Below are 21,359 nucleotides of genomic sequence, written 5' to 3' on the forward strand. Positions count from 1 at the left end.
ATATATGTTAGGGCAAAAGTCTCTCAACAGTTTAAAAAATTGTTTGACAGCTTGAGAGGCTTGACTATATTTTTTTTACTTTCTTGTTTTCACTGGATCAGACTCTCGTACTACTAATGCTGCTAACGTAAAATCGACACTTTCAAACTGTTGACTTTTCCCCATATATTTATATATAATAGCATAGTAATTTTGCCAATATTAGAACACATTTTTTACCTTCACTGACATGTTTTGCTAGCAAAACTAGATGATTGTTTTTAAAATTATATAAACAGTAGCGTGAAATTATGATTATATAAATCGTTCTTCCAACCTTCAGCGAAGGTTGCTTGATATTAAAACTAACAAGCACTTACAACGACTTTATAAAATTTCCTACAACGGAATATTTCGACGGCCACGTACAGGCACGCCATTGTTGCGTTTTTCATGTACTAGTTATCGACGGTGACGAGCCCTTCTCTAGTTCGCGTAACAAGACAAATACATAAACACGATTATAAAACAAAACTACAAGATAAGCACGTTTATCACCGTTGCACGCCTTTGCAGCAGCGTCTGTCGTTCAATTCTTTGAAGGGATGTTTCGCTCAACGATAATCGAATAAGTTCGTTGCTGTAGTCTTTTAAACGTTGATAAAAGAATACAGTAACATATCGGCTTGTTCCTGAAGATCCTCGGCCTTTTTGAGCAATAGGTGCTTGGCAGTAGCTACCATTTGCGTAGCGATTTTCCGAGAAAGGTGATCAACCTAAGCGAAAGGATGGTAAACATTGACATGTTAGAATAGGTCTAGTAAAATAGGTGCGAGTAAGACCCCACTTTTTGGTCGCCACTTGAAGTGTACTTGTATTGTATATAAATGAACAGCTTCTGGGGTGACTAGAGCAAGCCCGTCGGAAATGTACATTTTCTCGGTAAGAAAAAAGGGATCAGCGATATTACACCTACTCACGAAACAAGGCAGTTTCATCTTGAGAACGATAGGCGGGTGCTGAAAAAATGAATTCAGTCAAATATGAAGTCTGAAAGGGCTGAGGACTTTGGGTTGCGTACCTGTGGCTAGCCAGTTATCAACAGAAACCAACAAACACCAGAAATCAGCACTAAGCACCATCATCAAAAAAGAATATAGTCTCTTAAACATCAACACTAACTATTTTCTAAAAGCAGATCTACGAGTATAAAGATATCCCCCTGTCAGGGTAATATCAGATATACAATGCATATACTATGGATATGCACAAACCTTTCTAACGAGTTCGCCGGGGTCTGCCTTAGCTACTGCTGAGAGTGTTTTGAATCCAGCATTATATAATTGCCTGAAACAAAACGTCAGCGTGTGTTTGTATTGCCAAAAAGCGTTTAACTAGAATTTCTGCATTGGCATCGTGGACTCAGTGGTTTGAGGCTTTCCTTGCACTTTTAATTTTGAATGAGATAGGCATTTACAAAAGTTTTCTTTACAGTCGATTTGCAGCTATCCCGTTCTGCTGTTTCGCATTACTTCAGGAACTTGTGAGTAGTGGACAGAATACCAGAAATCTCAATGTTTTTTTATTTACTGGTATCGTAGATATTGCTGGTAAGCATTGCTTCGAACGGCTGTCCCTTTTCAACACAAAACGAAGTGTACCTTTACCCAGTTTCCAACCTGGACCATTCATGTGTCTCGTTTCTAAGTTTTGCAAGCAAACACTCTACCGCTGCACTACCGTGTAAACCAATATCGCACGCAATCTGGACGTACTGAGCAGAACAAATAACTACTATATTCTTTATATAGCACGGATTTTCTTTCACAGTAGGATCGTATTCATCCAGGTTCAGTCCTTGTTTCTCCACTTGATAAAGTTGTTGCCGCTGCACCATCAATGGGATTATAGTATTAATGTAGGAATTAGTATAAAGTGCGCCTGACTTCGTAAAACAGTTGGAAAGTACTCGTTCAGTACGAATATGTTAGATCCTCAAATAATGTTTTTCAGCGCCTCATTTAAAAACTAAGAATATATAAATATTACTCGTATATTAAAGTCTGATGTATTTCTAGTTACACTAACCTGGCTCGGCCTCGCTTCACAGCAGGCAATTCTAGCAACTCGATGAGTTCCATGGACGAGCAGTGAGTCAACCTATCGAGATCGCAGGAATCAATAATATGCAGAATAAAAGCAACCGCTATCGCTCAGTTGAAATTCATGTACGTCTGGTTCAATAGTTTTAGTACCTATTATGAACGAGTTGCGCTGATGACTCTTAAATAGTGTCGCCGATAGTACATTTGGTAATAGCATTGAAAATTCATCCTACAGTCTGTTAGATTAAATATCTAAAATTAAATTAGTTAGTACAAGACGCTTTCATTTTAAGAAGGTAAACATTGAATGTTTTTTTTAAACATATTTGCATTCTTGAATACATTTGTTCTCTGATTACTACTAAGCAAATAATATTTTAAAACAACCTTAGATTCTCTCATGCGTACTTTTGAGTCTACGCAACCCATCAATTTGAGTGTCGTAAAAAGCGCTTTAAAGTTTATGCAACTGATATTTTTGAGAGTTAATCACATTTGATACAATAATGAATACGCTTGAGACATCAGCATATACTTTGGTTTATAGAACAACTAAGCATTGAAGAAAAATTAGCGGAAATTTGATAGACTGAACGTACCTCTCTACGAATGCGGGTAGCAAATCGCGCAACGCCCAAAACTCCTCCAGGCCTTCACAAAAATGTGAGATTGAAAGAGCGTGCGAAGTCGCCTGTGAGAGAAGACTTTGAACGGAGCCCCGATGCTCCTCAAATCTACGGTTAGAAAATAAGCATGATATATAAAACATCGTTTGATACTAGATATTATCACTATCATTTATTTACACCTTCGTCTGATATACATACAAGCTGAACACAGAATAATATAGCAGTACCTTAAAATAGTCAAAAAGATAAAATATCAAAATGACTCAGGACACCATGCCTTGGTGAACTGCCTTATGACACACATTGGGTCTGTACAGTTAGATACAAATTAATGCTGATAGTCATTGATTTTTGGTTGGCAAGTCTAGAAAAAGTTCTCACGAGAACTCTGGGCAGCATCCAGCTACGACAGTTAGCTCTAGATCTCACCAGAGAATATATTCAAGCCTAGCGTACCTTTCAGCCACTTCCCATACACTTTTCGTTTTCCACAAATCGTTTAGTTGAAGTGTGACGTAAAATTTGAGCAGCAGATTTCGTTCTTCCCCTGCAATGTCGATAGTGGATTCACGGCTGTTTAGTTTTAAAGCCGTGAAAGCATGCCTTTTCGTAGTGCAGTAATAAGGCCTATTCATTTTCGATTAAAATGTGTATGATATGCTATTACAAAAAAATTTGCAAAAAAATTGCAAAAGACCTCAGAACTGTTATCATACCAAGGCATAGGTATAGAAATCTTCGTTAGATCGAACTAGAATAACGCACACACACGTACCCTTGATTGTCTTATTCAGCCGAAGCCTGGTCACTAACTCCTCAGTTACCCCAATCGTTGCTGCGACCTTAAAAAAATGTAAAATTACAATTGTGATTGTTTACGTATTACGTGTATAGATTTACTAGTTTAGATTCACAGAAAATCTAAAATGTCTAGTTCTCGATGTATAGATAAAAGAAAGATCAACGGCAATAAAAATACATCTATGATCACTCGCAGTATCAGTGTAGTCAGTGTAATTCAACGACACTCTGTAGAAAACCAGCAACTCGACGAATACGAAGTGACATACACTTCCAGATATATACACGTAGCGTGACAGAATAGCTTACCTCACGATCGTCTTGCGTTAGCTCGTGATAGAGATCCAAATACAGTTCTCCTTTAAGCCTGTTGAAGAAGAGCACTAGAATGATAAGAAATTGATCACTCTTTGCATATTCCTGTTTCATACAATTACTATAACAGCGACCTTAAACGTGTTAAAATGTTTGATGCTCATTCTTGCTAATGAAGTTTGCGTCCATCCTGATTATGGAAGGCAATCCGTATGTTTGTTTGTTGGACATACGTAAGCTCTCGTTAGAAAAATAGTCCATAATTATAGATAGCTTGTGTATAGAGAAAAATGCAATGTTTGCTAACGTTAGTCAATAGAAAGGGCTTTCCAGTAATACGTCTTGTAAGCATAATTCTTAAGAATGGATCACTGTAGTACAAGTACCTTTTCGGTATCATGTCATTAGGAGTGATAAGATAGAGCAAATGGAGGTGGGTCGTAAGGGAGAGATGCGAAAGCGCCATGCGAAGATCCCGATAAAGCGTAGCAACGTCACATGGATCAATGACACCTACGAGTTCGAAGAAATCCAACAGACATGGTAATTCAGTACATAAAGGATGTCGACATATGCATGTCTATACAGCAAAAATGTTAACACATAAAATTAGTACCTCATTGATATTTTATCACTATAGTATACACTGTAAAGCCTTAGTAAAATATATAGTTACGTCTTGTTTTTTAAACTGCAGACAGGATTCCTTGGCGCGATTAATCGTTTCCGCAGTGCATTAGTCTCAATGTACACCTTCCTGATATAATATATAGTTATTTCATATATGACAAATCGAACAGGCAAAAATTCCACAGTATTTAATTGAGCTATATCCATAAACATACCTTTGAAACTAGCACTACCAAGCTTGCTTACGCTTAAGTGTCCGTTTTCATCGCACTTCAGAAGCTTCTGCTTAACAAGACTTTTTAACACCTCGTGAGCCAACTCTGTAGCAGTCCTGGTAAATTTCGAAAATATGTAACAAAGTTTTATTTAAGTAATCTAAACTTCAGCACTAGATTATTCTTTTTTTTTTTTTAATTTTCATTATTGTAATTATTATTATTGTGAAAATTTTTACCTTTACTTTAGCTTTGGAGCTTCGGTAATGATATTTGTAAAAGTCGACAATTCACAAATGACAAATACTTAAAGCATTGTTGAAATGAGTCAGGTGTTTTATTTTTTATGGCTTGTATTTATCAGCATATTTGGTTAACGTCTATCGCTGCGAGACTAACTCATCCCTAGGGACGTCGCTTGTCTTAAGATGCATTTCTTTGTCGTTGTGGTAAGGTTTGGGAGGGTATGTATGTTTAAGCGCTCAAATGTCGTATAGTGACTGTCTATTTGTGATGCACGCCTAAATTCATGTCATTTTACAATAAGAAAAAAAACAGATCATACTGCTGCATTTATCAGTGCAGTAGAATATGTGAATCCCTATATCAAAAATGTATGGACAAACATTATGCAAAATGAGTTCACCAAGCAGTTACTCTCTTCTTGAGCGAAAATCATTACATTCTTTTCTCGTGTTATATTGGAAAATGGTCTCCACCAAGGCACAATTATTGACGAAAGTATCGGCATTGATAGGTCTTGGCCGTTTCAAAAATAAAAATGGCCGCCCATAGGCATTCCCACTGGTATTTTTTGTATTTTTTAGGAAGCGATACATTTGGGTTGAACTGTAGTTTGCTACTGCTCAAAGGCTTATATTTCCCTAGAAGTATTCCTATGTAAATTAGGACAAATTATCCATACAGACGTTGCTCTAAATGGCACCTCCTCTTACGGCTAAGCAATTTTATGAGACAACCAGCTGCATAAATGGATAGTCTTTTTCACCTGTCTTTATTTTGTTGGCACATTAATGTACCCTTGAAGAAATCGGAAAGAAGTTCTTTTTTTGAGACCATTTGTAAACCCACAGCGGAAATTGCAAGGGCCTCGAGGCCTCGCATGGTTAAACTAGAACGGCAGTTTTCGACGGGCGACCGAAGCAACTTCATTACCTGAAAGAAAGGTTAGTGTTACACCATGACTGCCAGTGCTGGAATGGTTATGAAGTTGATCGGCAAACGACCAAAATTATCATGGAACTTAATTAACGCTATTGTTCTCAAGTATTTCAATACGCTTTTGGTCTACAAGGAAAAGCCAAATTAGGTGGTATTTTCAAAATGTCCTCGAAGCATATCCCTCGAAAATAACCAGAGTGGTTGGCCTCAACTCTTAAAAACATAGTACAGTGTATTACTGAAGAAGTAAATACATCTGAAGATATATTGTTTATACTCACATAATTCGATCACTTAAAATGAACTCAATAGATGCCGAGGGTCTTTTTTATAGTTTAAGTAAAATAAGATAAAAGAACATTTCCGGAAACGCTATACATCGGTATACTCGAGGGGACCTAAAAAAAAACCAAGCCACTGGCACCAAATATTATTACATTAAAACCTATTAGGATATGCACGTTATTAGGAAGATCATGTAAATAAAATATCACCTACATCTGTTCGAAGTGAGGCCTTGCAAATAAGGATACTTTCACCTGAAAAAAGCATCACATAATACACATAACTGACAAGGTAAAAAAATCATTTGCTCGAAGAGTATACAATCGCTTATTTCTCGATTCGTCTGTATATATGACGAATTTAAGTATTTTACTAAGACGTATTAACAGCTAGACTCTGCAGTTTGAAAAACCAATTAGTACGCAATAAAAAATAACTTCCACTTGATAAGTTTATTTTTTTTGAATTTCGAATGCGTACAAATTTCCTATTGTACTTAGAATCGTAATTTCAGTGCACAATACTACAATAATAATTGTAACTACGGATATTTTGTAATTTACTACAGACTTGGCCACGCAACAGAATTAGTATTTCAGATCATAATTCAATACTGTATGTATTACCAATTCCAGAAGTAACATAATTAACAAATTAGCTTTTTGTCTACTCCATTTCGGCTTCCCATTATATTCTCCTATTCCATCGATAATTAGTTTTTTGTTAGTTCCAACCTGATGTATCGAGACCAGCACGACCAGCTCTTCCAATCATTTGTTTATATTTGGCGGGTGAGAGGAATTCGACGCCAACGTATGGAGACTTGAGTATAACTCTTTTCGCTGGGAGATTCACTCCGGCAGCTAATGTCGACGTACAGCACAAGCAGCAGATTGTACCTTCCAGATAAGCTTCCTGAGCGGGAAAAATAACCGAGAATAGTAGAAAACAATTCTAAAAATAATTACACGCCGTTCAAATATTTACAGAAGGGAAAATTAGAAATGAAAAAACTGATCGGTCTGCGTCATGCACAGCGAATCTAGTAAGTATAGTTAGTCGACTAGGGAAAAACAATAAGTGCTTGCACAAACCTCAATTAGCTTCCGTTCGTCATGGGTAAGTCCACTGTGGTGGTAGGCCACGCCATACGGGATGGTCTTCATGAGAACGGGGCAAACCCTCTTCTCGTCTCCTTTAAGAGCCTTCAGTAAGCCAACCTGCCAGTGGAGTAACAGTAGGTCGATTGGGTTTTATGTGTACGCAACTAAATTTTTAATTTACAAGATAGCAATTTTTGCGAAATAAACGATGTCAGATATATGGCGATATCCAGTTTATTGAAGCTGCATATATATTCACATGTTTTTCTTGCGTCCTAGGATGGAGTATATCAATCAAGTGTTCTGTAGGACCCTCTTGCTATTGTTCTTTTCGTGATAATACTCGCACTATGCATTCAGCTAAGTCAAAGTTTGTCCGGATACGAGATTACTTCAACTCGACATACAACGCAATAACAATCGACAACAAAAATGAGAATGTTTCCTTGCCGATCTAGGAGAATGCCGGACCTTCAAGATGTTGTCGAGATTCTGCTAAACGGGACGGCACTGTACTTACTTTATTACTGACTTTATGGTTTCGTAGCTCAGGATCAAGAAATCGTGCGAGCGTGAGGGCTACGCTTTCACAGTTTTTTCGAGTGGGACAGAAGACAAGGACGGAGGAAGACGGTATCACTTCACTAACCAGGGTCTGCAAATGTTTTTACATTACGCATTGAGAATGAATACAATATCAGGTCCGTTTTAGAACTTCATAGAAATAAGGTACAGCTTAAGATATTATTTTATCAAGTGTCTAACATTAGGGTGTTTTCGACTGTTACGTTGTAGTTACTGCAGCACTTCTTGTATTTCGATAACGTTTAAAAGTACAGTTTTATTGGTAGATAAAACGACGATTTAAAAGTTCTTACGGTAACGTGATCCGGATCAGACTTTTCCTGCTCCTGTGTTGTAGCTTTTGGCAGCATCCGGTTGAAACGTAACTCAAATTGTTTCCCAACCTGTATTAAATACACGTGACATCGTACGAATTTACCCGTTACACCCCGTTGTTCCTTACCAGAAAATGATAATCAGTGAGACTTCGCCCTAACATACATCATTCATATGTAATAATATGAACTGAAAATATGAGGAATCATATTTGGGACGTGATTCAAGTAAGCTTCCTTATTCTTTTTTGAATCTTCGTGGCACATCGAAAACCTCCAAGTTAAGGTCGTCTAGCATTGAACTAACTATATATTATTTTAGTATTTCAAAATGACGCAACTTTAAAATCGTGCGACATGTTAGGACACTTTTTTATATTCTGAAGATGCTCGTATTTTTCGAAATCCGAACCTATTCACTTGAATATCATCATTCAGAATTTCAACAGGGAAGTTAAAATAGGCTATAGAAAATCAGAAAATTCGACCGGTCGACATTACCTCAAGAACGGTGTGATCAATGCTTATAAACTCCACGAGATCAACGGGACGAAAATTGCCAATATACGTTTCAGCATCCAGAAAGCTGGAAATTGAAAACGCATTTGAGGGTAAAACTTAGCTTCTATAAAGATCAAAGAGAGGTTAATAATTGGTTAACAAAACTATTTTGAATATGATGTAAATAGATATCGTTTCATTATTGCAGATAATCTTTAACCCTGCTGATACAAGATTTATCTGATTTTTCGAATTATGCTGAATAGTATACAACTGTCGATTAATACGAGTAAAATTCCGATCTACGACAAATAAAGAGTTCTGCTTGGCTGCTCATCCCCTGAGCACTTAAACAGAAAACACGTATAATGGCACCGATATGAAAAAAGTTAGTAGGATCTTGGAAAGACCTCTCAGCTTTAATATTTTTCTGTGCGCTTAAGTACTACCTACAATAATAATAATTTGTTAACCACATCTTGGTATATGTAACAGAGTTAAAAATATGTAAGACTTCCTTGAAATATGTGAAATACTACTATGGGATATTAACCTTGCGAGCTCCTCGATGTTGCCAATCGTTGCACTCATTCCGACAATTTGCGCACGTGATGCACTTTTCAACTTAACAAGAAGTATCTGTTGAATATATTAACTGGCTTATAAACAGTTCTAACGAAAGGGCGAAGAACTAACCTTATGATATTGAAACGAAGTCTAAACGTTAGAGTAGATTATTTCTCGATAGTAGACGCGCAGGCACTCACAGGGTTTGTAGGTTTAGAACGTAGCATGGGCGAACATAGAGAACTATTGAATATCTCGTAGGTGCATTTTCCAAATAATATCTGTTGTCCTAAACGCTAATTTTTTTCCCAAGTTAAACTGTGTGGCCCTATAATATTTAAGAGCGTGACTTTGCCACTAATACATCTAACTATATTAAAAAAACGGGACCTATACCTCGAGACCAGCTCCTCGAGTACTACCGTCTCCTACCATATGTAGCTCGTCAACAATCACCATACCGAGTTCATCTAATCTCTTGCTCTCCACCTAAAAAAAGAATTCGCTCAATAATAAAAAGTACGTAAGCTAGTCGAATGAATGAATAAACACAATGCAAACTATTAAGCGACATGTATTCTCTGTAAGCTTTGACGCTTTTTATTTCCAGGCTCATTATTGCAATTAAAAATTGAAAAAAAGAAATTTATTTTGATGAGATACTGAAAGTGTTTTAGTTTCCCGCATTTAGTTTCTCAGATCGTTGAGAATTTTGTTACATTATTGAGTGTCGCTAACAATCTTATCCATTACTAAGGAAAAATTTATCCTAGTAGCTTGATTATGCTTTATATGAAAAGAATGCCCTGAATTTCGGCCGCTAAAACTACTCTAAGATATTACAGACATGGCAAAAAATTCAAGGATAAGTTTCCTATCCTACATAATCTTTTAAAGTAAAAGAAAAGTAATATATGTATTCAGACGTATGTGATATATTGCATAACTGCGCATTCCAGCGTTTGCAGCAAATTTTAGAACCTCTAGCAAGTTAACTAGATAAAAAATGATCGACATCTATAGGGAATGACACTCAATTTATTTACAAGCAAAAATAAAAACAGCTCTGGATAGAAACGACAAAGTTAACTAACGTACAAGAGAGTTGACAAGAAAGTGCGCTTTTTCGATTGTAGCGATAAAAATCGAGGGTCGTTTCTTTCGGTCAATCGGCGGAATTTTACCAGCTTTGCCTGCATATTCCTCCACAAGAAAACCCAACTCGATACCTGTAAAAACACAACGAAAATGACGTTATTATCATTTTCTGTGACGAATATTTAAATGCGTTCTGTTACTTCTTAAACTTTATACATACTTGATTCGATCTTGTATTACACAAATTTAATTCATTCGTAACGTAAGGTTGCTGCATGCATCAAAAATATGTGCTAATCACTCAGCTGGTAAAACAAGTGAAACAAAACGGGGCGATCTTCGTTTACTTCGTTTTCATCATAGCAAAACTAAGATTTTGCTCATTTTCTTATTTAATGAAAAAAAAAAACGTATATATTGTTAATTTGGGGAAGACGCGAGTGAATTGTAAGAAACGTGTAGGACGTACCGAAATCAGCTAGTGCTCGAACCTTTTCCTGAACGATGGAGACAAAAGGAAGTATGAAGAGCACATTTTTTCGTCGAAGCAACATCTCCTAGAAAGGTTTAAAGTCATCGGCGAAACAGGTACGGTAATTATTCTACTTTTACAAGGCCCGTCCATACAGTGTTTATGATACTGAGTTGCGGCCTCATTTAGCTAGGTGTTCTTGTTAGTACATTAAATGAAAAATACTACTCACACAAAATCCTGACAATTAGGGGAACGGTTATATTTAGATTTGACTTCATCTCCTAGACGTCACATACATCGCTATAAACTATTCTATAATGTTCGTGTCGATAAATGAAAAAAGACTTTTTTTACGATATGTCGTTCTACTGTGAAACAAACAAGTTTTTAATGGTGAGAAAAATTCACGTTTATATTGATGATTGCTTAGCAACGATGTGTACAGGATGATGTCATTATTCTCGTGTTACCCTTAATTTAGATAACTTGAATCGGAGTCAAAGCTCTCACGATCAAATAAAACTAGAAGTTATCACCTTAAATGCGAGTATTTCGGCCACAAGAGTTTTTCCACCGCTTGTGGGGAGTGAATAAATAAGGTTTCTTCGGGCTTCAAGAGCTGGTAGGGCTAGGCATTCGCGCTGCCAGTCGTACAACGTAGATATACCTGGAATGAAAGATACCAAAGTAGCAAATTTTCGTCAGACCCGTAATGCACTCATGGATGAAGGACAAAAACATGCGCAAATTCACATAGCTCCTGTCCAACGTGAAAGACTTAGAATATCTTCTGGTAAGACAATAACTCAAACGGAAAGCTTTCCAAATGATTTGACATTAGTTTTTTTATACAGACCATATTCGAAACATTTTCGCAGTAGCATCATATCAACGAGACAGGGTAGAACATGCGTCTTGTCGCCTCTGTTTCACTGGAAACGAATGCGACAAAACTGCGCAAGTTATACGAGCAGAGCATACGGAAACATACCGCGACTCTTTTGCAGAAGATCTTTGACGAGAGAGGGAAGCCCGAAAAAGTCGGCACAACCATGAATAGTGATGGTTTTATTAAACTGCGAGGGATCGTTTTTGTCTATTAGTTGCTGACATTGCTGCTGAGACTCTTCAAGCAATAAACTCATTCCTAACTGAGTTGCCTCTTCCTGGCGCTGGTTATAGCGCAAGCGCTCTGTTACCTGAAATATGTCAGCAAAGAGATGAGGCCTGAATTCGCACCTGTGTGAAACAAGCGATTCATTACATGGATGAAAAATCACTGTAAATATGTTTCCAAAGCATAACAAAACCAACCAAACGAGTTTAATTGTTCTAACACTAGCACATTAATACGACTTAGGTAGCTACCCTTTGCTGTTATAGACCAACGCGTATTTGAATTTCGAATAACACTGCCTTCAAGTGTTGCTTCAGATGGCTGACATCATAACAATACGACACATGCCCACCCTGAATCTCGAGCCCCCACCGGAGCACTTTTTTGGTGCTCAGTTTAAGCTCATTATTTAAGCACCTAGTTATAAAGAATATGATGCTCAATAGAATTGGAACCTGTAGTTCCCTGTTGTCACAGTTTAATAAATCAAGACAGTGCACTAATATTTTTCAAATAATACTGTGTACGGTGCAACTCTTTACGACGTTTAATTTGTGTATCTTTCCCATTAAGAGATCTACTATTGGTAAATCTTCTCGAACAGAAAATTACTTCCCCATGCGTGTTTACGACGTTTAATTTATGTATCTTTCCCATTAATAGACCTATTACTGGTAAATCTTTTCGAACAGAAAATTACTTCCCCATGCGTGTTTACCATCGTTGTTCATCCAATTTTAGCCTATATCGCGTCTCCATTTTTGATCCTCCACAGGAATTTCCAAACATGCGTCAAAGGCTAGCGGGTTAAAGAAAATAAAAACCGGGGTCGAGGCACGGAACAACACACTAATACCCTTTAAATCCAGTTACATTCATGCTTTGTTCTTCCTTCTTCCATATGCCCAGCCTTAATACGCAAACCAGCTCGCCTGCTTGGCCCGTTTCTCCTGTTCTTTTTCATCAAAATAGATCGCACAGCCAAGTCGCGTATGCGTGGACAACACGTTTTTATTCTACCATTAGCCGCTTCTCGCTTTACTGCTACTGACGTCTGCATGCTGAGTATCTTCTTAGCAGTACTTTCCTTCATTTCATCTCATCCGGCCAGTGCCAACACTTCCAGTTGCCACGCATTGGCAGCAGCACCGCCACAACACGACTACCCTGAGCGCCGCCTCCAGATTCTGCCATTCTCTTTGTTTTTCCTTCGTATTTCTTGCTCTGACCCACTCTCGACTTCGCATTGCCCTCTTCGTATCCTTGGTGTACTTATTTGTAGCAGGGGCCGTTATTGCTGCTAGCTTGACTAGGGCCGATCGCGGTCCCTCTGCGGCCTTTTCAATCCCTGCCCCTGCCGTTGGGTTCATGTGTATACCCCAGCCGACTGTTCTCTGCCGCTACAGCGGCCGCCGCGATCAATGAGCCGCAAAGTATCGGTCGAAACCGAGCACACTGCGTAGGAAGGAAAGAAGGAAACTGGTTGTGCTACAACTGACCTAGTGTGGTGTTACTGGTCTGCTGGATGTCTGAGGGTTCTGGTTTATGTCGAGCCGTCTGAGAAGTCGACGTCGAATGTACAGTGAACATTTTCTTGCGCTGAGTCTCCAACCCATGTCTTGTCTACAAACTGGGCTGCCTGACTGGCTGGGCGTTTGCTTGCCGTCTAGCATGGCAACTTCGCTTTCTTGTATGCACAACGCCTTAAATGTTGTGAATAAATAGCATAGCGGTTGAAATTCATACGATTAGTGAACAGAACTAGCCGAATAGATCTTACGATCAGTTCTATAATAGACGCCATAGTAAGCTGCAGTTCTTAGTCCAAGGCTCCATGCACACATACGAGAGAAAATTGGAGGCGGAAAGTCTGACAAAAAATGGACAGTGGTTCTGTGACTTGCGTACAATAAACAGATCATGTATTTGAGTATTAATGTGAACAAAATTCGACTGAAGTAGTTGTTACTAAGAATATACTCGACAATTTCTCATAGTTAGCAGTTAGGAAATTTAGAACATAATTAATGGAAATGACGAGTATACTAACCTGAAATAAGGGCGTTTAGTTTTGGTATTGACTATAGTGAAGTTAGTCAACCTAAAAAAAAACATATCCGTTTCCTAGTCCTTTCGTCAATATCAAGCGAAGTATGTTTTTTGCCATATCAAAGCGTAGTTTAAAATTGCCAGCCAAATATTTTACACCTATCAAGGTAGCGCCATCTATGCCGCTACTCATCTATCAAATATATATAAAATTATATAATAAACAGTCGTTTTCACTAGCCAAAACCGTTTACGTAAGGTACTTTGTTGCATACAAAGCTGCACATCATTTGCAATTCGACGCATTCAGTTAGCTATTCTGATTTTCACAGTAAAGCCCCACCCGTCCCCCACCCCACCCCTTTTTTACTTTGGGGACGGTGCATGTGGGGGGAAAACGAAGTGGAATTTGACGCTTTTGAACGGCGTGGGCTTTCTTGCACTGAAAGCAGAGTACTTCATATAATTACGTTTTTAATTTTAGATTACTGTTTGGAATCACCAATAAGTTTCCATTATTTATTTCAAGTCATCTTCTCTGCGTTTTGAACTCGTATACATGAATACCAATCTAAGCAAATTCTAGGTACCCAAGTAAAGTCAAATTTATATTAAATACCATTGAGGGTATATCCTTCGTGCTTGCAGACGTACTACTTACAAATCAGTATTTACCTTGACGGCCTTGAGGTTTGTGAGCTTTCTGTTTGTTTAATAAGTCAGCATATATTTTCTGCGCTGGTCAGGTTGCGTCTGTGGTAAACCAAACCCACTTTTAAATGAAGTTACTTTTCATGTGATTTTTTAGACTGCCATCGTGCTAATAAACATATTTATCTATTTCGTATGCCATATACTCAGTGTCTACAAATATTTGTTCCTCAATTATGCGCAGCTACTTTTATAATACTCCGTTTTCGAAAGTTGCATTATGTAATATATAATGTAGATTTTACCTTTGTTCGTTTATTTTTCTGCTGCAATGGGAAACAGAGGATTATCACGAGTTTACCTTTCCGCCAAGTATCACAAATTTCTTTAAGTGTTTAATAATTACCTGGTCCAAGATGGACATGCTTAGCACGGCATCTTGTATTGCACCGTTCAGGTTTGAAGTGTTGAGGTTTGATAGCACCGAACGTCTCCGTTTAGTGGGACTTACTGTAGATGAACTATTTGACGAAGCATGGCGGGCCTTTTTCATAGGGAAATCGGTATCTTCCAAAAATGACAAATCGAACAAATCCATCGAATCATCCGCCATCGCAACTGCTAAAACCAAAGTATATATGGAAATAGCTAGTCAAATTAATCAGTCGGTATTAGCACATACATACCTTGAAATAATTCTAATTCATACGCATATTTAAGCTACTGGACAATACTACTAAATAAAAAAACGTTTCAACCATTTAGTTCTATACCAAGTGCAGATGTTTCAATCATGCGAATCTCTAAAGCCTGCAATGTAATCCCCGCAAGATTCAATGAACCCCTATCTTTTGAACAGTTTTTTCACTCATTACAACAATTGATTCCCTGATCTGCTTCCATTTTTTCTTGGATGTTCTCGATGCCTGAAAGCTTTTTCCATCATGTTTTTCTTTAGCTTTGAGGAAAGAAAAGTCATAGGGGGCTAGATGTGGAAAATGCGAGAGCAATACAGCCGTCGAGTTTTTGCAAAAACACGACAGGTAGTGACATTTCGACTGGCGTATTATCGTGATGAAGAACTAACAACCTGTTCTTTTAGAGTTTATAGCTATCTTGCCGAATAGCACTACGTTACGTTTTTGACACTCGTTGGTAGTACCCCCTACTGACAACAGAGCGACCGGTTCACAATGTGCGACCCTTATAGATCCAAAATACTGCGAGGGTAAACTTTGCTTACAGCTTTCATAGGTCTGGGATTGTTTTGAGAGCGAAACTCAGTCGATTGTGCTTGTGCCCGCATATTATATTCGTATACTGACGGTTCTTTCTAGCGTCCAAATGGCTTTGGTTTCAAAATGGTTAAAAATTACGTGTATGAGATGTTAGGTCTTCTTCACATTTTCGTTCATGTTTGTCAGTCTGTGCAATGGCGACATGAGATTAGAAATTGTGTTGAGTTTTTATCATTTATGACAACATCTACATGCAATAGCAGATTATTTGCGTAGTTATATATATATATATATATATATATATATTTTACTCAGATATGACATGTAGTTTATCCTGAATAACTGTAGATAATACTTGATTTAGCTACAAATGGACAAAGCTCAGTTAATAATAGAGCACAAACCCATTCAACATAGTTACTATGCGCATGTAAAATTTATGTGTCCGTAGTTTAATGGGGGAAAGGATTACAAGGGATGTTGATAAAATGTTAGTTTTTACAGCCTGTGCCGCTCATACTACTACAATTTACTTTACTCTAGAAAAGTAAAAGCGGTCTTAATTCAAACTGAGTAACGACGTATTTCTTGACTTCATGGATGTCCGCATACTTTGAGACGGAAGCTGCTTGAGAACAGTTATGTAATACCATTACCATTCCGCTAAGTTCGTATATATTCGCTGCAGGTTTCTTATCTGAACGATAAATGAACCCTGACTGAAAAAGGCCTTGCAGGCATTCCTTTTTTTCATATATTTTACAGAATTCGTTTAGCAGTGTACGTCACACGTTGTAGCAAAATCCAAATGGTTTATGAACAAACAGAGACCTAAACAAAGGAACTAGAAATGTATTGTACTAGGTTCAATCAGATAGAATCAGTTTTGCTATAATTAATTTACTGTAACTTTTCCGATTATACTGAAGTAATTATTAATCTTAAAACGCACACTTCCCTTCAAATTACAGACTTACAAAGCGGACTGTATCAAAACAACAACCCTAAATGATTTTTTGATAGTTTAATTTCTTTGCTTTTTAACCTTTACTTGACCTTGTGCCAGTATATAGTATAATTAATGAAAAATTCAATTTACCCACGTTTTTGATACACACAAACAGCTTTTCGCAAAGAGTTTCCATCATCTCTATTATTCAATGAATTGGATCGGGATTCACAATAGAGGTGGTCAGCTTACTTTTTTTATAGGCCTAACCGTGTTCTACATGCAATATCCGGTTCGATTGTGCTTGTAAATCATTATGTAGCTCTATGCTGTGCCATAATTACCTCCGAGCCCTTATCCTAATCTTATATGATGTCAAATACACATGCCGCCGCCACGAATTATACAAATCCTATGTTATCTCTTTATAAGATCTGATTACTTTATATAGACCGTATCTTTCTCTTTATATCTGTCAATATGCTTACATTTTTTGAATGCGAATTTTGTTTGACTCTTCCAGCAAGTTTCACTCGCGTAACAGTAAATACAGCTGACGAGGCTTCCAACTGCTATTAGAAGGTCACCATGTATCCATCGGCTATAATTTCACTGTACATTTATGGAGAGAGCGTCAACTGTTAATTTTATATTGAAAAGCCTGAAAAATTAGAAATGGCATACACTAGGCTGGTATTCAGGCATATAGTACCATGGAGGATGCTGACAGCCTCTGTCAACTCGCTTTGTTCTCAGGTAAGAAGTATCACACGTTCGCGCCACAACTTATCGATTACCTGTCTTAATGTTGACATTTACTCAAAGTGAGCAGACGATACCTTTAAGCGACTGCACTCTGCAGCTCAAAATGGCGGGCTATTCAAATCCGAGAGGACTAATAGTGAAAAATGTTTTTCATAGCATATTGGCTGCGTGTAACTCAGGATTCCAGTGATAGCTTACTAAAGTAATCCTTGGTCTAAATTTGAACCCTAAAATAGGCACACTTCGTTTCTACTGGAAGCCAGCCCTCTGATGTAATGCCAAAGGATGATAACAACCGTAAAACTCGAAATATAGAGGATTCAACTTAGATGGATGTAACGACGAGATGGATCAGCAAAGATTTCACATTGATTTCATAAACGGAGCCAAAAGCTAGTATGGCCATTGTGCTTCAATTTAAATTGAAGACAGCGCCAAATCTTATAAGCTTATTTGATTAAATAAAAGTTCCATGTCCAATTTAAATTGCTTTTAGGCAGATCTATTCCTAAACGTATTTACTTGGAATATCCATACGAACGTAAATTTGACTCGTCATATGATCATTGTATTATTATTAGTATCTTCAGTACTAGTTTCTCTATGTTTGGAGTGTTACGTCCGATATCGCCGTTAGACATTCCATCAGATGCTTGGGTTTGAACCTAAATAATGTGTCCCTATTAGCAGGCAAATTCATTTAGAAAAAATTATTAAGAAAAAGATAAAAAAGGACTTCAGTATTAGTATACATATATGCATAAAGTGTTAATGTATGCATTGGGTACTTGTGAGGAACTAATACTACTGCCAGCCTCGAAGAAGCCCCCGTGATTATGCAGTAATAACGTCCTTGTTTACTGAACTTAAAGACATGTAAGGAATTTGTTGGCGTGCTCTGGAAGCAAGCGGACGTGATCTGACCGAGCTCTAAGGAAAAAACGTTGAAATCTTAATTTTCTAACGAGAATTTTGGTGAGCTAGAACTTTGACCTTTTAACATCACTGTGTCAGGTGAACGATAAACAAGTTCTAGTAGAGAGTGCTGTGGAAATTTAAAGTCCCCGGATTTGTAGTGCACCAGTTTGTCCGAATCTAGTGCTGGTCCGAAATGTCAAATAGGACTTACAGAAACTTGTAGGAAAATGGACATATAAACACGAGGACAACTGGGATAGACTCTAGGATACGTATTATTCTCCGGAAACAAAACATCAAGGGATGGTAGGAAACGAAGAAGGATGACGGACTCCTTTGTAAAAGGAGGGAACGGAAGGCATTACCGATGGCAGAAGGGTATTCGGGAATGCTCCGACAGGATAACATACCGGAAGTACATATAGAGTAGCTCTGGCGACCACGAAAGGAGGGAAAACTGCGCGAGGGCATCAGTGTCGCATTAGCGGCTCCACAGCGAACAGCAAGAAAAGGCGGCGGGGAGGTCATCAGACGGCTCACCAGGGCTGGATCTGTTAAAACAAATTACCGACCGATGCGCCGTGCACATAACTTTAACGAAGTCAACGAATTGTTCTGTAAAATTGCTGAAGAGCATGAAATAAATATTTAAGAACACTCAGTTGATTATAAACTCACGGTCTGGTGGTTCGGAAACCAGGACTAAAAAAAACTACGTTCCGTAAGGGGAACGCATTCCTTTGCGCGAAGAGAGCTGTAAGATGGCAGTCAGGGACTGACTGACAAAAACGAACTTTGCGACAGTTGGAGAATCCCGTCAGACTGAATTACTTTTCGAAAAAAGGAGGGACGCGGAACATTAAAGGGCAGTCAGGACGAAGCAGACGCATACTCAAGGTGCAGGAACAAACATAGAGAGGGCAGGTATCCCTATGCCTCGGGGAGAGCAAACTTTATGCTGCATGTGCAACTTACAGGTAAAGACGGTACGCTTCGAAAAGCTCAGAGTGGCAGATTTCGCGAGAGAAATTGAAGCTTTTGGTAGGTTGCAGACAAGCGATGATCTGGCAGCCCCTACCACCAAGTAATGGCCCGAAGTCGTGTTCAAACATCGCATTCGCTCGTAGTAGCATCCTCAGGGCATGCAACACTCTAGTAATGATGGTTAATCAAAGTTTCAAGAAAAACAAAGTGTTGATGAAACCGCTCTCTGCGCAGCATCCGCAACAGTTATGCTTCAGCAGGTCGGCGGTATGGCGATGCTGCAAGGCGGTAATGCGCTAAAAATTAATAAATAAAAAACAACGGACCCAATCGAAACAAGACCTCATGAATTTACAGACGTCTCAGAAAAGGCTCTACGCCAAAATGATGAAAGCAGGTGAGGCATCGAGCAACCTCTTAAGGATCCTCTCAAAAATCGTCGAGAAGGGTGAGGATATAGCGGCATTACTGGTAGCAGATCTTCTGGGGTTCCATACTCTATAGAGGATGCTGGACATGCTCAGCAAAGCGATCCAAAGGTTAGATATTGATCTCTGCGTACTTAGTGAATCAAATGCAACAATCAGATTCTTAAACGACAAATGGCGCCAGCGACATGGCGGTGTAGTGAACAAGGCAGGACAAAAGGTTGGCAATCAACAGGTTGACGGCACTAGGATTAGATAGAAATTCACATGGACAGATATAGAGGGGAAAGTGGTGTTATACAGCTGCCACCTCACAACCAACCTATAAGCAGAGGACCTGGACCGCTTTCTGAGGAGCTTAACGGAAAATCTAGAGATGCAGCCTATATTATCCTTGCTGGGGACTACAATTGAAAGGCTACAAAATAGGTAAATTTATATGCGCTCGTCAGAGGTCGTTACCTACAGGCATGGCTTGCAGAGTAAGATTTGGGGGATCACAGAATGATGCAAGGGTTTCCAACTTACTTACTTACTTGAGACCACCAAGAATCGTTAACTGATCTTAGAATCGCGGGCCAGGATATTTTCCCAGGAGTTACAGAATGGTCAGCGACCGAGGAGGAGCTGAGCAGAAATGGTTACGACTAAAAATGTATCGACGGGTGAGCACAACAACACCTCCCCATAAGGTGATAAATGCAAAGACTCGTCCTCACCCGGCTCTTAAAAAAATTAGATTGACAGAGATTATAGACAAGCCTGCGGGGCCATGTATTATTAAGGGACTTCATAACTCAACTCTTCAAAAATAGCCGATTTGTACAGAAACAGAGATTACTCTCATGCCCAAGTCGGCAGAAAACAGATCCAACGGCCTATCGCTTAGTATGCTTTCTAAATACCACAGCAAAAATTATGGAAAATGTAATCGTTATCCGATTTGAAATAGAAGTTCGGGAGAGAGAAACGTTGTTCGAAGCTCAATACGGTCTTAGCAAATGGAAGTTTTCTCTTGCAGCTGTCAGTTCAAGTTCTTGATAAAGCGCGCCAAGGGAGACAGAAAACGCGGACGATGAAGAAGTTCGATCTCTCGTTTCCCTAGGTACCTTCAACATGGCAAACTGACCATTATTATGAGAGGGCTTGAGAAAAAGGCTCTCCTAACTTCTGTGTATCTTTTTTTCAAAAGGTGTTAAACACGAGCAACGAAAAGCAAAACAGCTATCGTAGCACCCCAAAAATCTACACTAGATACCCACATACAATTATGTCCTTAATATGCTGGACCTAGCGGAGGGAGCCGAGTGTGCAGCGTGCGCCGATGACCTTGCCTTGTTGGTCACTATTCGAAAGGAAGATGACCTTGAAGATCGAGTAGACCTTGTATGACCTAAGCATTTTTTTTCGAAATTGCACTAGGGTTCAATAAGGTTACTTTCTGACCAATAGAAAAAGTGCGAAGGACCGAATTTC

The 21,359-nt window shown here is 38.6% G+C and overlaps 1 protein-coding gene across 7 annotated transcripts in view; it reads right to left on the reverse strand.

Moving 5' to 3' along the window:
- Positions 1 to 2: 2 nt before the first annotated feature.
- Positions 3 to 21,359, reverse strand: part of mus301 (mutagen-sensitive 301) — a 59,623-nt gene continuing 38,266 nt past the window's right edge. Inside the window, exons 1-25 of one of the 7 annotated variants that reach the window (XM_086970535.1) lie at positions 17,501 to 17,577; positions 17,277 to 17,400; positions 15,008 to 15,222; positions 11,776 to 11,983; positions 11,321 to 11,451; positions 10,779 to 10,866; positions 10,310 to 10,440; positions 9,608 to 9,700; positions 9,198 to 9,283; positions 8,645 to 8,729; positions 8,123 to 8,212; positions 7,765 to 7,899; positions 7,236 to 7,361; positions 6,876 to 7,056; positions 6,355 to 6,395; positions 5,684 to 5,850; positions 4,675 to 4,790; positions 4,216 to 4,342; positions 3,824 to 3,881; positions 3,489 to 3,555; positions 3,170 to 3,260; positions 2,684 to 2,818; positions 2,068 to 2,139; positions 1,254 to 1,326; positions 3 to 755 (exon numbers count right to left, since the gene is read on the reverse strand). In XM_086970535.1, coding sequence (XP_086826661.1) covers positions 630 to 755; positions 1,254 to 1,326; positions 2,068 to 2,139; positions 2,684 to 2,818; positions 3,170 to 3,260; positions 3,489 to 3,555; positions 3,824 to 3,881; positions 4,216 to 4,342; positions 4,675 to 4,790; positions 5,684 to 5,850; positions 6,355 to 6,395; positions 6,876 to 7,056; positions 7,236 to 7,361; positions 7,765 to 7,899; positions 8,123 to 8,212; positions 8,645 to 8,729; positions 9,198 to 9,283; positions 9,608 to 9,700; positions 10,310 to 10,440; positions 10,779 to 10,866; positions 11,321 to 11,451; positions 11,776 to 11,983; positions 15,008 to 15,214 — 2,634 coding nt within the window. In that variant the 5' untranslated portion in view covers positions 15,215 to 15,222; positions 17,277 to 17,400; positions 17,501 to 17,577 and the 3' untranslated portion in view covers positions 3 to 629. Of the gene's footprint in view, positions 756 to 1,253; positions 1,327 to 2,067; positions 2,140 to 2,683; positions 2,819 to 3,169; positions 3,261 to 3,488; positions 3,556 to 3,823; positions 3,882 to 4,215; positions 4,343 to 4,674; positions 4,791 to 5,683; positions 5,851 to 6,354; positions 6,396 to 6,875; positions 7,057 to 7,235; positions 7,362 to 7,764; positions 7,900 to 8,122; positions 8,213 to 8,644; positions 8,730 to 9,197; positions 9,284 to 9,607; positions 9,701 to 10,309; positions 10,441 to 10,778; positions 10,867 to 11,320; positions 11,452 to 11,640; positions 11,752 to 11,775; positions 11,984 to 13,400; positions 13,763 to 15,007; positions 15,223 to 17,276; positions 17,580 to 21,359 lie in introns of those variants that run through there. The other 6 variants (XM_086970534.1, XM_022842324.2, XM_086970536.1 and 3 more) reach the window with 6 other exon arrangements.

This window comes from Varroa jacobsoni, unplaced genomic scaffold, assembly GCF_002532875.2.
Source record: "Varroa jacobsoni isolate VJ856 unplaced genomic scaffold, vjacob_1.0 scaffold_985, whole genome shotgun sequence".
In the NCBI taxonomy this organism is placed as follows: domain Eukaryota; kingdom Metazoa; phylum Arthropoda; class Arachnida; order Mesostigmata; family Varroidae; genus Varroa; species Varroa jacobsoni.